The sequence below is a fragment of the Centropristis striata genome, chromosome 14 (genome assembly GCF_030273125.1).
Source record: "Centropristis striata isolate RG_2023a ecotype Rhode Island chromosome 14, C.striata_1.0, whole genome shotgun sequence".
NCBI lineage: Eukaryota > Metazoa > Chordata > Actinopteri > Perciformes > Serranidae > Centropristis > Centropristis striata.
The window spans coordinates 25,547,187-25,565,736 of record NC_081530.1 but is presented as its reverse complement, the minus strand read 5'-3'; the positions used below and the strand labels follow the sequence as shown (position 1 = coordinate 25,565,736).

General features: G+C 37.5%; 1 protein-coding gene across 1 annotated transcript; it reads left to right on the top strand.

The window, feature by feature from the left end:
* Window positions 1-411: 411 nt before the first annotated feature.
* On the top strand, window positions 412-17,727 carry LOC131985475 (neurocalcin-delta B). Its single transcript, XM_059350604.1, has 4 exons — window positions 412-555; window positions 13,691-14,121; window positions 15,363-15,468; window positions 15,594-17,727. The coding sequence occupies exons 2-4, from the start codon at window positions 13,744-13,746 to the stop codon at window positions 15,686-15,688; spliced, it is 579 nt and encodes a 192-aa protein (XP_059206587.1). The 5' UTR covers window positions 412-555; window positions 13,691-13,743; the 3' UTR covers window positions 15,689-17,727.
* The last annotated feature ends 823 nt before the right edge of the window (window positions 17,728-18,550 follow it).

Genomic DNA, 18,550 nt, shown 5'->3' with positions numbered 1-18,550 from the left:
TTTAACATATCTGAGTAGGCTACCTCTTCTAACACTAGCGAAAACCAACATGTTTCACTTTTCAATAGACCTATTACAATTTCTTTATATTCCTGAGACATTTAGAATACATTTTAAAGCTTGTCGACATCACTACACTGTTCCTTTTTAATAATAAATAACTTCTGGCACTAATTTCCATAGTACAACCACGTTTAAAAGCATTTATTCTTCAGAAAAAAATGCTAAAATTGTGTAAACTTCTTTCATGCTAATCGCCGCCCAGCCAGGCGGTGGTTTCTTGTTGCCAGGACAACGCGACTTGCGATCCTATTGGTCGCTGCGGCACCCACGTGATGAGCAGCCTTGACGTCACGGCGAGAGTCTGCAGGGCTAAGCGGAGTCTGTGCAGCAGAACAAGCCTGGTAGAGTTTGGACTGAGAGCAGACGGGAAACTCCAGCTCCTGAGTGGCTCCTGCTACCTGTTGCCTCCTCCTTAAAACTTTTTACCTTCCGCTGGGTAATGGACTATTAGAGAGACTTTTAACAACACCCCCACAGCAACTTAAAAGCGAGGTAAGTTGCCGCTAATGTCCGTCCCTCCCCCGCTTCCTGTTACTTTTTTCTGTTTTTGCTTGCAGCTCAGGTGAGGAGATGAGTTTACAGGTTGAAGCTGTTACTTTACAGCCCGTACTTACACTCTTAGTCGTCTTTGGAATATAACCAGACTAACAGTAGTCTGTTTAAACATTTTCCTCCATAACTTTGCAGTGCAGCAGCATTACAAGATACTAGCAGCAGCGGATAAGGGTTTTCTAATCGGATGAGGCTGCTTCTTCTCTCCTGAATGAACTCTCAGATGAGCTTGCTGTGCTTGATGTCTTTCTTTATACACTCTCTCCGTATTTCATTGTAGAATGAGTTAGGACAGGAAGTGGAAAAAGGAGTCCTGCCACCCACCACACAAGGCTGAGTGAGGCAGGGTATCTCATTTCAGCAAATACACATCAGTCAGTCAGTGGATTAAAGCAGGAGGGGAGGCATTATTGGACCGGTGGTGCTTTACCTTGCTAAGTGAGTTAAAATGTTTGCTTTGCTTTGCTCTGAATGAATGTATCTCTAGTTAGTGTTCAGGGCCAACAGTGTGGTAGCAGTGAGATGTACTTTAATATACTGATAATCTGGGGGCTTTGTGGCATTACATGGTATAACAGTTAACAAAAATTCAGAAACAAAGGACTTGAAATAAAAGAAGTAAGAGCATCACATCAAATGAAATTATTGTCAATCATTGGGATAATCTATTTATCTATTAAAGCAATTTATCAAGCTAATATGTCAAACATTTTCAGATTCCATCTTCTTAAATGTGAGGATTTGCAGCTTTTCTTATGTTTTATTTTAAGTCCATTTTTTCTTTATTTCTTTACAGTGAAACAGTTATATGAGAAAATAGATTCAAAACAAAGACCCACTGCAGTTCCTTGAGCTCAAGGTGAGGTCTTTAAATTGCGTATATATAAAAAGGATATATTAAATGAGAAATTTTACATGTCAGACATATTTTTAGTTGGAGCTTAAAATAACTTTTTTCATTCTAACATTGATTTTTGTCTTTATAGACTGTTTAGTCTATAAAAGACAAAAAAAAGTTGAGGACAAAAACGTCCACATTCACCTGTTTTAGCTTCTCAAATGTGAGCATTTATTGCTTTTTTATTTTACAGTATATCGACTAAATAATTAAACTGAAAAACCAATTGACATCTTAATCAATAATGAAAACAGTCATTAGCTGAAACCCTACATGAAATTGCTTTATCAGTGGACCATATTGGTGTCAGGTGACAGTCAAGCAGCTAAAGAAAGACAGACGACTGAGGACCGGAGAAGATTGCTGCCTCAGAGTGGCTTGTAGAATCAAGAGGTGCTGTGCAATTTTCCTTTTTTTCTTGTTTTTTGCCGGTGGTGGCTTGTAGTAATTGAATGCCTCTGGTTTGGTTTTGATGTGGGATGTAAACAATAACCTGTCATGGCTGAATTTCCTCTGGCGGTTTGTGTGAAGTGTTCACCAAGTGATGAGAGCGAGCTGTGATGTGAACAGACATGAAGGGACACAGAATTTAATGTTACAGTGACAAAAAGAAGCTTGACTTCATTGAATAAAGAGAAACATGTAGACTCAGTAAATGAGGGGACACACAGACTCTAGTTTTGCTGTCTTTGAGGCTCTATGGCTCCCAAACATTTGATATGTTTTTAGGAAATTTCAACCAAAACTCTCTGTCCAGTTGCATCCAACACAACACAGCAAGGAAATTTAAACTCCTGTGGAGGTGCTGACACAAGGGTGGAGTCGAGATAATAGCCCCCTTGGTGTCAAAAGCATCCCTCCAAACATTTCAAGATGCTGAACTCTTACAAATGTACGCTAAATTTAACCAGATGTTATATTTTCGTCTGCGTGGGTTTGTTTTGGGCCAGACTGACCACACTGGCAGCATCCTCTGTAGTTATGCTCGTCTGTAAAGCACTGCTGCTCTTTTGAATTGAATTAGACCTTTTTTTTTTCAGACGGGGAGAGTGAGAGAGCAAATATGAGTAGAAGATTAAACTGAAGGAGGAAAAAGAGAGGTTTCAAATGCTAAGATAAAGAAGTAGATCCTGGCCTGTCACACAGATAATATTTTGGATAGAAAGCCACATTTCACACATGCTGTGCAGCAGATATCACCAACAGAGAGTGGTGGGAGTTGTTAGTCATCGGACAGATTGACATTTCCATCTCTGTAGCCTTTGTCTTTACAACAGGCTGCTTCACAGAGAGGCACATTTAGATATTCAGTGCAAAGTAAACAGCACTCTCCTCGTGCAATCAGTAACAATTTGCTGCGAGAGTGTTGTGTGTGTGTTTGTGTGTGTTTGTCCAGCCCTGAGTCTGTTGCAGCTCTGCCTGCCTTCTTGCAGTTGTTGTCAGTGACACTTTTTTTGTCTTGTTCTCATTCGCTGCCTCATAATGGCTCCTCTGTCATGATTGTGGTTTTCTGCAGCGCCTTGACGCACGAAGCTCTCCGGCTGACAATGGGAGCTCATGTGTGCTGCATTATGATGAAGTTGCTGCCTCAGGTCTCTTGAAGGCAGGATGGATGGGATTTAGAGAAGTAAAGAAACGGGCTGAGAAACTGTCAAGCAAAGAAACATTTTGTAATTCACGTAAATCACACTTGCAGACTGCTGTGAAATAAAGAAATGATCAGAAAAACAAAACCCTGCGCATTGAAGTGACAGATCTTGGCTGTATTGAAGGCAGTTTTGTGATAAAGACATATATTAAGGAAGCGTGAGAGGAAGTTGAGGCTATTTTTAGAGCTGTTGCTATGAATGTTTGTGTTTTGTGAGTGATTTGACCTTCAGCCTCAGTTTGATGTGAAATCTCATGTGGAAGGAGCTGGCTTTCTCTGGTGTCGTATTCAAAGTTCGAGGGTTCCACTGAATCTTTTTGCATTTGAGGCTTAGCCTGTAGTTTCAGCTGGTGTTCAAGCCCTTAACTTCTTTAAGTCTAATGGTTAACTGGAAATAAACTAAAAAAATGTCAAAAAGGGACATATTTTTGAACATATTTTCCTAGATAAAGAAGACAATACAATGTGCACCTTCTTTTTTCAATCTTCTCTCTCTCACCAATCTAAATTCAGCTTAATTCCTTGTTAACTCATTATAAAACACACTTTTATTCAAATACGACACAACCAAATTAAAACTCCTAGTCTTGATTCTTTAGTCTTTCCACTGTTCCAACAATTACCAGCTCTGGTTTGGTTAAAATTAATCCTGAATTCTCCCAGTTGGATTTGAAAATTCTGGCTCTACACACCGTATTTCCCATTACTAGCCTTTTTGTAGCACATTTTTCGAAGGGCAGCCTTAGCACAGCATTTAAATGTTGATTTTAAGACTTCAATTGTCAGCGTTTGAATGAACCTTCAAGTTAGTTGGTACAGCCCCAAAAAAGTCTTGTTTTGCCTGACCATCAGTCCAAAAGCTCAAAGATATTCAATTTACTATCGCTTATGACAAAGAAAAGCAGTAAATTGTCACATTGTAGAAGCTGAGCTGCAGTTTTCCCTAAAAATACATGATTGAAAAGATGAATAGATTCTCAAAATATTTAATTTGCGTCAATCAAATAATCCACTAAATGTTTCAGCTCTTAACTGGATGGTGTTTATAAATCAGCAAGCTCACTTCAACTTTAAGTTACTTGTATCTTACTCTCTGAGGCTTTTTCTGGCGCTTTTTGTCTTGGTGGCAGTTATTTAGTAGCAGTACTTGACAGAGACAGTTGCCAGGTTGCCATTTGCAGCTGTCTTGAGAAATTGGCAACCAATTGGTGGCCTTTGGTTTCCATTAGTGGAAGTCACTTTTTGACATATAGAAAACAGCAAAGGGCCCCAACATGCACCCCAAAATACATAGATTGTTTAACAGTTCTTGGTGTTATGGTCAAAACCATAACAAGACAATGATACACGTGCAATGACAAAGGAAGTTAAATTGTTAAAAATCCAAGAATTCATTATCACGATGTTATAACTGCATAGTATCCCAATCACCCAAAGGTAACTCAAAAAACATATTTTCAGCAACCACAAGCAGATGAACTACTCTAACTCTAACAGTGAGTGTTGATCCCTGTGCTGATGATGTCGGTTTCCTCAGACAGACCCGTAGACCAGCCCTGACCTTACACTAAATAACACAGGAGATAGAGTTGCAGTCAGATATTCAAGGAGCCACCAAAGCACGCTACACTGAACATCGCTCCTTGCGATTCTTGTAACGTGAGCACGGCTGCTCCCGCAGCTATGCGGTGCTGCAGCCGAGTTTGATGATGGTTTGAAATAAGCTGCTGATCAGACACGTGATTGTAAAAGGGCTGTAACCAGAAGACGTTTAAAGAGATAGATGTGTGCGGTGTGTGTCGAGATGTTGAGGAGAGCCGCAGGGCAGCATTTTTAGATCTTGTAAAATTCGAGCCAAGTGAGAAACCAACGAGTCTGTCAACTCATAATTCATACATGCTAGACTCACGATAGTAAAGGGATTTTAAGCCTTTTCTTGTTTCATTTCACTCATTTGTCTCCAGTGAGAAAACAAACTGTTCAAGCTTTCTGTGCTCAACACTGACACATATTGATGCAGCTGCAGTCTTCAGAGGCTCACATGCAGCAAGAGATGAAATTTAAGTTTGAAGTAAAAAGAGTGGTCTTGAGTTGAGTCTTTGATGTGTTGTTGGATCTCGCTGGTTTGCTGACGTCTCAGCTTTTCTCCTCCTGCACCGAGTAAACTGCACGTTGATTAAACCGATGCTGATCTCTGGCAGAGCGTCTCAACTCTGACGTCAACCAACATTGTTTGTGTGTGTAATCGGCTATCTTAACTGCATGAAAATGCTCTCCACTTACCATCTTTATTCAATTTACACACTCAAGCATGGAAGGATGTGGACTCTACATTCTGAAAGTACTTTTGTATAAAGCTTTGTGAAATGGAGAAAAATCAAATATCATAATATTAAAGGAGTTTTTAGATTTTCCAATAATAATCAGTAATGTAATGTAACTGCAAATAATAGAAAAAATGACATCACTTTACTGTAATGCAGCCTTTAAAACGTCACTTGGTATCCAAAATTAAGATAATATCTCATCTCATAAAAGGATATCAGTTAAATAATAAATTGTATCACCTTTTGTACATCAACTACAAGAAAACAACAGAAGAAACTAAATTAGCTACAATTTAGATAATAATTTATTGTTTACGTCATTTCTGAAAGCATGAAATGCCAAAAACACAACTAATTGGAAAAGATTTTTAAGTCCAATAAGTCATTTTTAATGGTTTTTCATTCTGAATGACTTATGTGTAAGAAACTTATGAGCAAGTATCTGGTAAACACAAGATTTAAAATGGTGCTTTTGAGTGTTGGTCGACTCAAATGCCTTTAGTTGAGCAGCCTGACTGATTTCAAGTGTGAGCTTCTGATGATTTCTCTTCTTGTTGCTGCAAACTGGTTGTTGGATTGTGTTAATTAAACACAATTCTGAGCTCTTGAAAAAAATGGATGACGCAAATCTGATGAATTGGACAGTCAAACAGCAGAGGAGAAAGAGAGTGGTTGTGATGTGGCAGTTCTTAGCCTCATGTGGCTGTGCGGTGTTGAGCTCTCTCAGCTTTGTTCCCATTTGTCCTCGACTGAACCTGTTTGATTTAATCCGAGGTGTGCAACGTCGAGGCTTTTAAATATCTTATCACAGCCGAGATGAAACAATTATTTAATTTCGACCTGTGAGTGAATATCAGATTGCAGATCTTGCAGGTCTAATAATCGCTCGCCTGTTGGGTGGAGAAAGACGGGCCCAGTTCTGCAGCCTGATCGCAGACGGATCATGTTGCTTTATGAATGTATCATTCATAAACTCTATATCTGATCGGGTCTCTTTCAGTCGCTCTGTCAGGCCCTCCCCTCCCCAGCTTTCCTCCACTCTCTCTGTGCTCGGATTATCTATTAGTCCTTTGGGTTCAGATTTACCTGAAGATATAAATGGAGACTTCTGCCTGTTACGCAAGTGGCCGACAAGATGTTCTAGGATGAATGGCGTGTCGAGGGCCTTTGATTCAAGCAGCAAGAATGAGTCAACTGTTCAGCTGCTGCAGAACAAACACATTGGCTGCACATCCGAGTGGGATTTTTTTTCTTCTTAGGAGTAAAAGGTAACAGGAAATAATTTCTGTAGCTTTGAATTTTCAAAATTAGTGTCAGATTTTCTAGTTTTGTTTACTCATAACTAACGATTGTTTTCAGAATCGATATTATCTGCTGATTATTTTCTTGATCAATCCATTAATTAATAATGCTATACAATATGAGGAAAATATGCAATTTATGATAACAATTAATACTGCAATAACAATATTATTTGCAATAACTAAATGGATATTATATTGTATTTTTTCTGTTGCTTTCAGTATTCTGCAACAATATACAATGCATTGCTTGTTGAATTAAAATATTATTTTATTTAAAATTGAAAGTAACATTGAAACTGTGGGCTCTCTCAACTTACTCAAAAAAATCAACCAACAATCAAAACCCTCAAATATTTTAATTTTACTGCCGTAAAACACAACAATATTCAAGATTATAAAGCTGGCTTCTGGGTTATTTTTCATAGGCAAAATTAAATAATTAATTTTTAAAGTACTTTTCGATCAAGTCTTAAAGCTGAAATGATTAGCTGATGAATTTGTCAACAGCAAAAAACACTCATTATCAATAAAGCCTTGAAAAATGGCCCAAAAAAATATCTTTAAAAAAAAAAAAAAAGAAAACAATCTGCAGATGGACAAATAATGAAAATTGTTATTTGTTGCCGGATCTGTTTCTATTGAATAGAAATGAAAACAAGATGCTTCTCTCTGCTCTGATTCTCCTGTTGGCGCCACTGATGATGTTGTCATGATTGTTGTCCTTATCTGGATTTGATCCAGGATTGTTGTTGGTTGAATCTGGAGTTAAATCTGTCTCCAAGCCCTGCAGGTTGTTCTTGTCCTCTTCTAAACATGTCACACACCGAACAACATGTGTGTTGTGATTAGAACCTGAAAGTGAAACTGGATTATAGCTCCACATGCTGAGGTCACCGACTCTATCTCAGGCCTGTTCTCTTCTCAGACGCACTCACGAGCTTAAACAAGTGTTCGCTCGCTCGTCTTGACCTCAGGAGATGGTGGAGGCAGAGACTCTGCCCGACCATGTGACCTGTCCACTTGTCAAAGTCTCTGTTATGTAACAGTGTCATCAAAGGTTTGCCAGCAGCAGCAGGTAAGAGTCTTACCGGTTATTGTAGGCAGTGATCTCTGAGAGACGGAAATAGACGAGTTCTTAGGGTGTCTAGTTGGAGGGATGTTCACTGGAAGTCTGAGCTCTCATCCAATCATTTCTACTTTTAAGATACAGAAACCTTCAGCCAGGACACACAGAGAGGCTGACGGGCTGAAGTTTCAGCTGGGCGGTTAACCAAACTTTATTTTCAAGTACGAAATTTTTTTTTTTCAGATTTTACTGATCATGAAAACAAAATAATCAAGATGAAACTACTATTGTGGTACATTCTTTTTCACAATTTTGTTCTCATGTGTTTTGTTTTGGTTTCATTTTTGCTTTCAGTTTCTGATTTGATATATGTTGAATATGGGATGCGTTACCAAAATGTTGATACGTGTTAAGGAGTTTTCAGTAGGTTGTCTTATTTATTTTGATTTATTATTTTTTATATGATAAATACATTTGTGGAAATGCACTAATGTTCATAGTTGATCTCACTTAATTTGGTCAAATTTATTTTTATTTATTTATTTACATTTATTTAAATGAATATTTACATGATATATATAATGTTTACTTATGTCATTTCTTCATCTTTTTTGAAATTCTTTTTTATTTGTTTTTCAGTTGAATTGAATTGAAATATAAGAATAAATTAGAAAATCAACTGTTAAAAAACAACTGTTAAAAGAAATGCAAAAGACTTTTATGCTTCAAAAAATATTTTTTATTTTTATTTTTGCCATAATAGAGCAGCCCTAGTGTTAACATTAGATGTAAACTTATATTACAAAGTCACAAAGCAACTTTTATTTTTACCCACACAGACTTCACAAATGCAGAAATAGCTGCATGTTTGTGGACTTTAAGCGGAAATGACAACTCCACACAACAAGTACACTTAGCCGTGTAGATTAAAAACAAGTGAAATGTTTTTTAATAATTAAAATACTTACCTTGTAGTCATGACACAGCTTCCATTGTGATTCACAGACCAGTTCATATCACACAATACAGCTAAAACTATTAATGTTCCTTATCATCCATGAAAGTCAGAACAAAAGGGCGTTATAATATGTTATTGTACATCCAGTAAGACTAATTAACCTTCCCTCACTCTGCAGAGAAACATTTTAGTCAGCCGTGTTTGAGTAAACAGTCTGTGTGATTAGAGCCGCGGCTAAAAGCAAACAATTAACCAAGCCGTCCGTCTGCACAGGAAGTGTAATTAAATGGAATCCAATCAAAGTCGGCATGTAAAGTAATATGTGTGTTTGTTTGTTTTTGACAACTCGCTGCCAAAAGGAAGAGCGATTGTACTGTCAGTAATCATGACAACGCAGCCGTGTGGAAACACTCCACAGTCCATTAAAAAATTAAAATGCAAATTGCAGAGTATGTGGCAGTACTGGTCACCACATGAAACAAAGACTGAGTGTATGAATGAAATGAATGGAGGAAGTCAGGATGACGTCGACTGGTTGATGGTGGATTATCAGGGTCTAGTGTGTGTGCATTAAAACTTTGAATGACAGATACAAGACTTTCATTTGGAATTGGTAAGGCTTTCTTAAAAAATATGAAATACCAATGTGAGCTCATGGAAATATGGGTATTAAATTCATTGTGATTTTATTCTTCATATGATGTATTTTTATTATGTTTCGTGTACTATGTAGGTTCAGATCTGTGTGGATTTCCTCTCTGGGACAATCAAGTTGAGTTTGAGGTTGAATACAGGGGAGACTTTCTCTATATAATCTTAAAGTAACCTGGCTTCAGACAGTGTCTTTTTCACTGTGTGTTGCTACATGAGTAGCTTCAATCTCGGTCATATGGCAAATCTAATTGAGCAAGTAACAAATTCAGTTGCTGAATCAGCTGACAAGTGTTTGCTGCAGTTTTAGTTTAACAATCTGTCTAAAACAGGAAACGTAATATGTCAATTTAGGGATGCACCGATCCGACTTTTTCAGTCCCAGTACCGGGGCTCTTCAAGCGTGAAATACTTCCAAATAGCTGACATTTGACGTTTGTTGCTGGCTCCCTCAGCTATGGAACGGCTTACTGTGACACTTAAATTGAACCCAGTTCATTTTATTGTTTCTTACAGCTTTGCTTTTCTGGCTCTGAAAAATGTCTGCTATGAAAAAGACCTATTCAACATGTTCTGCCCTTACATAATGCATACTCTTGCGTGCAGAATGTAAACAAATGGGGCACTTTGTCATAAAAATTGTACCTTAAACCTTAAAAAGAACTGCCAGAAACACTGCAAAATGCAACCTTCCAAATAAATGTCCCAAACCTGAATTTTTTTTTACATTTTTCGCATTTAAGAAACTGGTCCTATCAAAAGTTTGATCATGTTGCTTAAAAAAGGACTTAAACAATATAGCTGATACCTTTAAAAAACAAACTAACAAAAACTTTCAATTAAAGCCCAACAGTTATGTCTGATGGATTGATCTATCAAAGACATATTGGTATGTTTGGGTTGTTGGTGTTTACGTTTTTTCTATATGCACCAGAACTTTTAACGCCAATAATGCTGTGGTAATTTACATTTAGAAACTGGGTAAGCTATTTATTTTAGTTTTATATCTTTAATTTTTTCAGTTTTAATTTCAAGAATTGGTTGACAATGTAATATATTGTATGTATAATGAATAATAATGTTTTTTAATAATTCATCAATTATCATTTGTTAAACAAAGGAGCCTTCTATGTACCTTTACAAAGTCACATCAGTACAAAATTGACGCACAATCCACATAAAATCCCATATTGGTCGGGCTCTAGTTTAAATGTGGTGTTATGAACAGTCCTCATGATGCTCCTCTGGAAGGTCCAGACTGTCTAATTTAAAAGCAGACACACTTTCAGTCTGTCCATAAGCAGTTCAGCCCCGCTGTGTCTCTGCTGCTGCTGCTGCTGTGTCTAGCTCCAGGAGTGATGAGTGTGTAAACAGGTGTTAATCTCCTTTTCACGCCGCTCCGGCATTCTCGCTGGCGTTGAAGTGAACTATAACAGCAGGAAACTCATTAGAGGTGGCTGCCACATTGCTAGAGCCCATTGTTTACTCAGAGTTAATTAAAGGATTATAGCTGGCTGTTTATGGAACATGCGAGTGTGAAATAGAAGAGCGAGTCCTTGGATTAGCAGTTAACAAAACTAATGGAAATGTAGGCGATTTAATTCAAGCTGCAACCGTGTCCTCTCCAATCTACCTATTCATACAGTTTCACTTAAAAACAATTTGTTCAGAATCGTGTTAACAGGACAGGAGCCTCTGTTTGCTGTTGGGTTTGTCAGTGAAGCAGCACTTTTCATTAAGTTCATTGTTGTTGTAAAGAACAGCAGATTCCCACTTTACAGGGAGGGAAACATGGTGGCAGCTCTTTATCAATTAGTCCTAATTAATTAGTTGATTAGCTCAAGAGCAAACTTTAAAATGGGTTTGTAAACTTTTGCATCTAGTGATATAAGTCAGACTGCCACATTTAACCATGTATCTGAAAATAGTGCTGGACGACATAGCCAATATCTAACTTCATACCTTTATAATTCATATAATTAATACAAGATCATTTATATCACTAGAGCTGCAAATATACATTAATTATTTGTTGTCTATACAATTAATCAACCAATTGTTTTGATAATTGATCAATTGACAAGAGTCATTTTTTTAAAGAAAGTCAAAATTGTATTGTTGCAGATTTGTGAATATTTTCTGGTTATTTTCTTCCTTTATGACAGGAAATTGAATATGTTTGAGTTGTGGAAAAAACAAGACCTTTTGAGGTCTTGGGCCTTGGGAAACACTGATCGACATTTCTCATAATTTCTGACATTTTACAGACCAAATAAACAAATGAGTTAATCGATAAAACAATGGGCTGATTAATAGTCATTAGCTACAGTCCTATATATCACTATAAAGCATGTTTCTACTGTGTTTACATGCATGCACCTGTTTGATAATGTGAAGTGTGATGTAAAAACAAAACCATAATCTTCAGATGACTAGGAATGCATTAACTCTGATACTAATATCTGTATCTGTATTGAAAAAGACGGATCAGTGCACCCTACAAATGATATTCCCTCAAAATATTTCACATCAGATTTTCTGAGAAATTTGAGTTAGTATGTGCTTGTTATCATTTAGATGATGTAATTTTGCATCACAATATCTTAATAAATGATTTAATCACGATACGATTCTATTACAATTCGATTCATTATAATATTGAATTACTGCACATTATGAGCGTTGTTAGAGTCAGTAAATATATACTGGATCCTGAATTGCTTGACACAAAGGCTCAGTTCAAGTTTTCTGAATTATCCCTCTCCATATTTTAGCTCTGGAGTCTATAAACAAAGCGAAGAACTGTAAGGAAACACAGACTTGACGGATCGTTATTTCCCTTCCTGGAACAAACTACCTGTACGGTAATTTGCTCTGGCCTGACCCGACCTTGCTGATTTTATCTGTCATTATCCTCGGCTAAGCTCAGAACAGCTTCCCTGTTCTTTTTAGCCTGGCGAGCTCAGCAGCAGCTAGCGGTCTGACAGGGGAAAGTGATAAGCACATTAGCTGCAGGGTTAAATGATGAACTGCGTCTTCTGGTGAGTGTGAAGGCTCCTTGTTCACTTTCTGCATGCAAAGATTCATTCGTTCCAGAGGAGTGTGATTTTTATCAGATGGTTAGTATGTGAGTTTGTTATGCACTTTGAAAGCATAAACAGTCTGTACTTGAGGTTTGCTTAATATATCTATGGATCTTTTTCTGCAGAATTTATCACAAAACCCAAACTACAACGATAAACTATTTCGACTATTGATACAAAGGATCTGTATGTGTGTGTTGATGTATCACAGTTGTAGTTCCTGCAGGAAATAGATGGTGCATCTGCAGAGATGATGCACATCACAGAAATGGTGTGTATGCTACACTGTAAGTGTGGGTGAAGATGTGCATCTGTGGTGGTTTTGCACCATGAAAACATTTAGTGGTCTCCTGCTGCAGGTGCATGGTAGACTGAACCTGCATACTGAACTTTATCTCTCTACTCTTCCTTATCTAGAATGCCTTCATTGTTTCTGTGATAGCCTCTACCAAATTCAACCTAGATTAGATTCAATTTAAGCCTACATACATGACATTGGTTGTGTTTTATTTAATGTAACACATAATTTATCAACTGTTAAATATATTAAAATAAATTACTTACAGATACTAAGATAATGACATTTCATTTAACATCAAACTAGAAGTGCAAAAAAGCAGTAAAGTGCAGAGCAGATTACAGGGGAAAATATAGAATAGATAGATTGTTTTTTTTTTTCAGTTTTTTATAACCAATTCATGATACCAAAACTGATGCTAATAACTGAAGTGTACATAATGTTAAAGCCCTTTCATGTCCCAAAACTCTTTCCCACTGTAAACAATTTCACAGAGGTGGTAAGCCAAGCAGATCAGACGCAAAAAAAATAATCTGCCATTGTCTCTGCTCTTTAAACATGACATTGGAGATCGAAAATGGGTCAAAAAAGTTAGTGATTGAAGGTTAGAAAAGTATCTTTGCGGTCTTTATAAAATGATTGATTATTTTATTTATTAAACAGCAAAACATTCGGATATTTACAAAGAAAACTACCTTTACAAGAGAAATTAATGCAGCTTTTTTAATTATTAAAGTGCATTAAGACCTTTCTATCTTCCCTCCCCTCTTGTATCACCTCAAAGTCATTTCCAATTATTTCTAACATCCATTTTGTCTCTCTTTCTTCCTCACTGTCTGCAGTCTAAATCGCCGCTGTCCTCACACCACCTACAGCCTCCACAGAAACAGCGACCATGGGCAAACAGAACAGCAAGCTTCGTCCCGACGTCATGCAGGACCTGATGGACAACACGGACTTCACCGAGCATGAGATCATGGAGTGGTACAAGGGCTTCTTGCGGGACTGCCCCAGCGGCGCGCTCTCCATGGAGGAGTTCAAGAAGATCTACGCCAACTTCTTCCCTTACGGAGACGCCTCTAAGTTCGCCGAGCACGTCTTCCGCACGTTCGACGCCAACGGAGACGGGACTATTGACTTCAGGGAGTTCATCATCGCCCTGAGCGTGACCTCTCGCGGCCGGCTGGACCAAAAGCTGAAGTGGGCGTTCAGCATGTACGATCTGGACGGGAACGGATACATTAGCAAGGCGGAGATGCTGGAGATTGTAACGGTGGGTTTGTGTTTTTGTTTTGTTTTGTGTCTTTACTTCCCTTCCATCCTTTATGCTCTCAAGCATTCAGGCTTTCTGCTTCTCGAGCTTTATATAGCCTGTGGTGTTTCAGCGGTCCTTGCATGCCATCATGATAACGCCATGCTCCCTGGTCCAGCAGTGAAGCAACATTTTGCTCAGCCGTCCACACCAGCTGCTCCACCGTATATCCATCTGCTTCTGCGTTCTGCACCATTTGACTGCCCACAGCAGGAAAACCAGCCGCTGTGTAATTTTAGAAACCAGCAGTTCCTCTCAGACGTTTCTAAATAAGACTTGACTGTGGTGTATTTCCAGCAGGGAGCGGCTCTCCTCTGATCCTCGTATTGACTCAGCAGCACTACATCCACCCCTCACAGTTTCCTACTACAGAGAGTCTCACACAGACTACTCATCTTTTTGGTTCAGACACACACACACACACACACACACACACACACACACACACACACACATACACACACACACACACGCACACCAGCAATCCCTCACACATGTTATTTCACCACTCATCATGGTGTTAAATTGAGCAGTGTGTTAAAGAATGTGTAATCCCGTTCTCCAATCAGTGTTCAGTATTCATATCATGTCTGTGTATACTGAGCAGGTGTGTTTATTATATTTTTTCTAGATTAATTTAGTTTCTTTTTTCTTTTGTTTCAATAATGATTCATTGTAAGTGACATTAGTTGTACAGAAACCTACAAATACAACATAAAGGTAAATTATTGTTCCTGCATTTTTTGGTATTTTCCCCCTCGGCCTCAGAAAACTTTAACAGTGAAGCAAACGCACTCACTTTTCTTGATTTATCATTATTTTAAAAACCTAAACTTTCAGTGCACAAATACTTCCTGTTTGTTTCTGTGAAGTTTCAGATCAGGCCCCGGAGCCAAACACAAATGAAAGCAATCCTTTATCTCTCTTCCTCCCAGAGGAGATCAGTTGATTGATGTATCATTTATATATTTCACTGCACTTTGCAACAATCCAGCTGATGCAACCTTGCAGTTGTGCTTCCGGCCAGAATAACTGATATGAAACGTGATCAGACTGTCGACTCTTAATCATTGGAGATATCTTCTATTTGAAATGTATTGCACCCATTTTTACAAAGTTAAAACTTTAATGAAAGGAGGCTACTTTTATAAAAGTTTTCATTCTAAAATTTGTGTTTATGGTTTCTTCCTCTCTGTCTGCAGGCGATTTACAAGATGGTTTCCTCTGTGATGAAGATGCCTGAAGATGAGTCCACGCCTGAGAAACGCACAGACAAGATCTTCAGACAGATGGACACAAATCGAGATGGTAAGAGTGTTTTCTGCTGAAACAGTACCTTTTTTAAACAAATGTAATGTAACAAATGTAATTTGATCTGCTGCAACAAATAAACAAGACAACTAACGGATAACCTGTGCGTCTCCGTCTCGCAGGTAAACTGTCCCTGGAGGAGTTTGTTGAGGGAGCGAGGAACGACCCCTCCATCGTCCGGCTGCTTCAGTGCGACCCCAGCAGTGCTGGACAGTAGAAAACTGGACTTTTTCTCCATTGCAATTTCAATTATTTTTACACATTTTCAAAATCCTTCCCAACCGACCCACCTGAGATTATTGATCACTCAAGCTGTAGAGGCACACACACACACGTACACACACACACAGACAACATGCAACTGTACATACTACAAATACCAAAGCCTGCTGCATATATAATCTTTCAGATGCCCACATGCACATACTGTACATGTGCCTCTACGTCTGGTGAAAAGCTACACGGGTCTCGTAAACGGTACAAATACAACTCAAAGGACTGAAACCCCATCAAAGACTCTTTAAACACTGAATCGGAGATGTGCTCCCTTTGTCTGAGGAGACGATCAGCGAGGATAATCCATCCGATTCGTGAGGTACACTGAGCCGAATCCAAGTTTTTATTCTTTTTATTCTTATTTTTTCCTTTTTTAAAAGGGATTTTTTTCTCTCTCTTTTACCTGACTCGGGGTGGTGAGTGATGACGGACAGTTTTTTCACAAAGTATTGCAATCTAACTCCACGTTAACACTGGATGTAATGAAGTATGTGAGTCCGGGAAGACAAGTGTTCACAGCTTAGACTGGAGATCTGGGTAGTTTTAAGTTTTTGACAATAGAAGAATTTTTTTAGAAAGGATTTTTTTTTTTAAATGTATACTTTGGAGGAATGTTACATCAAACCAAAACTCACTCAGATTTTTAAATGAAGGGGAATATTTTGACTGCAGATTTTCGTCCGTCTGTTCTTTTGAAAGTGACTTTTTACACCAAGTTCTGTGTCCTCACACACACACACACACACACACACACACACACACACACTTATTTTACTGACATGAACTTGACATATTTATACATATAAACCGAGCTGTGATTCTCTTCCTACGACTATGATTCAACAAGTGTATAAACAAAAAAGATAAAATAAAAAGTTAGATGTTATATGAATATATAGTATGGTACTTATATATTCTTTTACTCTGTGATCACACTGTGGCGTTTTGCTGCAGTGAAGAAATTCACTTTGACGTATAAATTATTGGAATGTGACGATAAACATTTTATTTTATTTTACTTGACGAATATATGAAAGAAAGTTGTACAGTATATTCACTCATATTTATGCTAGAGATGTTAAAAAGGAGAGGACCACACATATGCATTTATTTTTTAATATCCACAGCTACATTTGGTGTTTGTAGCTTCTGTTATTTTCCTCTCTTGAGAGAGAAAATAGCTACACATCTTAATTTGATCCCAAGCTACAGCTCCACTGACATCATGTTTCCCAGGAAGCCAGTAAACATTGGCAGTCTTTATGTTTTTTTTGTCATGTGCGTTTGTAAACAGTCTCCAAATGTTGCATGTGTCTTCGAAGTGCAACAGTAATGTCTTCAAATGTCAAGCTTTGTGCAAATGTGACTTTACATCTCATGAATGTGCAAAAATGTTTAAGTACAAATGTAAAATAGGACAAATGGAGGGCTACTGTGATGATGGAGATCACATTTTTATCACTATGACGCACAATAAGAAAGAACTAACAGAACAAAGCACTGACGCTGGTAGCGAGTAACAGCAGCATCCACCAAACCTCACTGTGTTTTTGCAGGATTTACTAATAGTTGCTTCTATTCTGCTTAATTTTACCTGTCTGTACTTCTAAAAAAAACCCACCAAGACATGCAGAAGTCTTCACAGACGGATGAATGATGACTTTGGGAAAACAAAATAGTTGTGTTCAATTCTCTGGGCTTCTGCACATTTTATGTTAGGTGATCAGGTACATCAGTCCCACATTTCATTTCAATAGCATCTTGTGGTCAAGTGCCAAATATAGATGAATGAAATAAAAGAAAAGAAAAGAAAGAAAAAACACACAGTATTGCATCCATTTATACTGTACAGTTGCTACCTGTCGAACAAAAAATCTTTGTCACTGTATCATTTTGTAGATTTTGTATTGTTAACTTGCATTATGTGTTCTGTGTAGGATGTCCATTTTGTTATTCAAATAAAGACAAAGTGGGAAAATGCCTGATTGTCCTTGTTCATATATGTTTTTGAAATTATGTAGCTTGTAATATAGGTGGTTCCCACACAATAAATCTTGGTGACTTTTCTGATTCATTAGAGGCATTACCTCTTGTACCACCATGCCAGTCAGATTTCACTTTGGGTTAAAAGTGAGATGGATTATCATTAGGATGACTGTATTTTCAAAACACCAAACCGGGACCCTTAAGTGCTCCCAGGTTCATGTTCTTGTCCATGTATGTGCTTATGCAGGCGCTTTTTCCTCAGGACTTAACAAACATCTATGCCAGTGCTAAAAACTAGAATAACATCAGGCTTTTGATTTCAAGGTCATGTTTCAATCTTTTGTTTTCAGTGCTGAAGGTTATGCCATTGTTAGACTATGGAGTCTTGATTCGTAGAGATTGATTGTTTTAAGCCCTGACAACGGCTATTTATATTTTCATAGTAGCAATTTAGATAATGTATTTAAAATGTCAGAATCAATGTTATTGCCAAGTAGGTTTTTACATACAATTAATTGTTTGTGTTGTGTGCATCAGAACAAACAAATTACTAAAACTATTAGTAAAATCACCAGCATAAATACAGTCATGGATAAAAATATTATACCACCCTTTTTCTTCAATTTCTTGTTCATTTTAATGCCTGGTACAAGTAAAGGTACATTTGTTTGGATGAATATAATAATAACAAAAGTATTTTTATTTTTATTTTATATTTTATATATTTTTTTTTATTTTTATTTTATTATTGTTATTTATTTTTTTTATTTTAATTTTTTTATTTTATTATAATTTTTTTATTTATACATTTTTTTCT

Coding starts and splice junctions, on each gene's coding strand:
- LOC131985475 (XM_059350604.1), top strand. CDS start 13,744: ATGGGCAAACAGAACAGCAAGCTTCGTCCCGACGTCATGCAGGACCTG. Junction 14,122..15,362: donor AGATGCTGGAGATTGTAACG/GTGGGTTTGTGT, acceptor CTCTGTCTGCAG/GCGATTTACAAGATGGTTTC. Junction 15,469..15,593: donor GATGGACACAAATCGAGATG/GTAAGAGTGTTT, acceptor TCCGTCTCGCAG/GTAAACTGTCCCTGGAGGAG.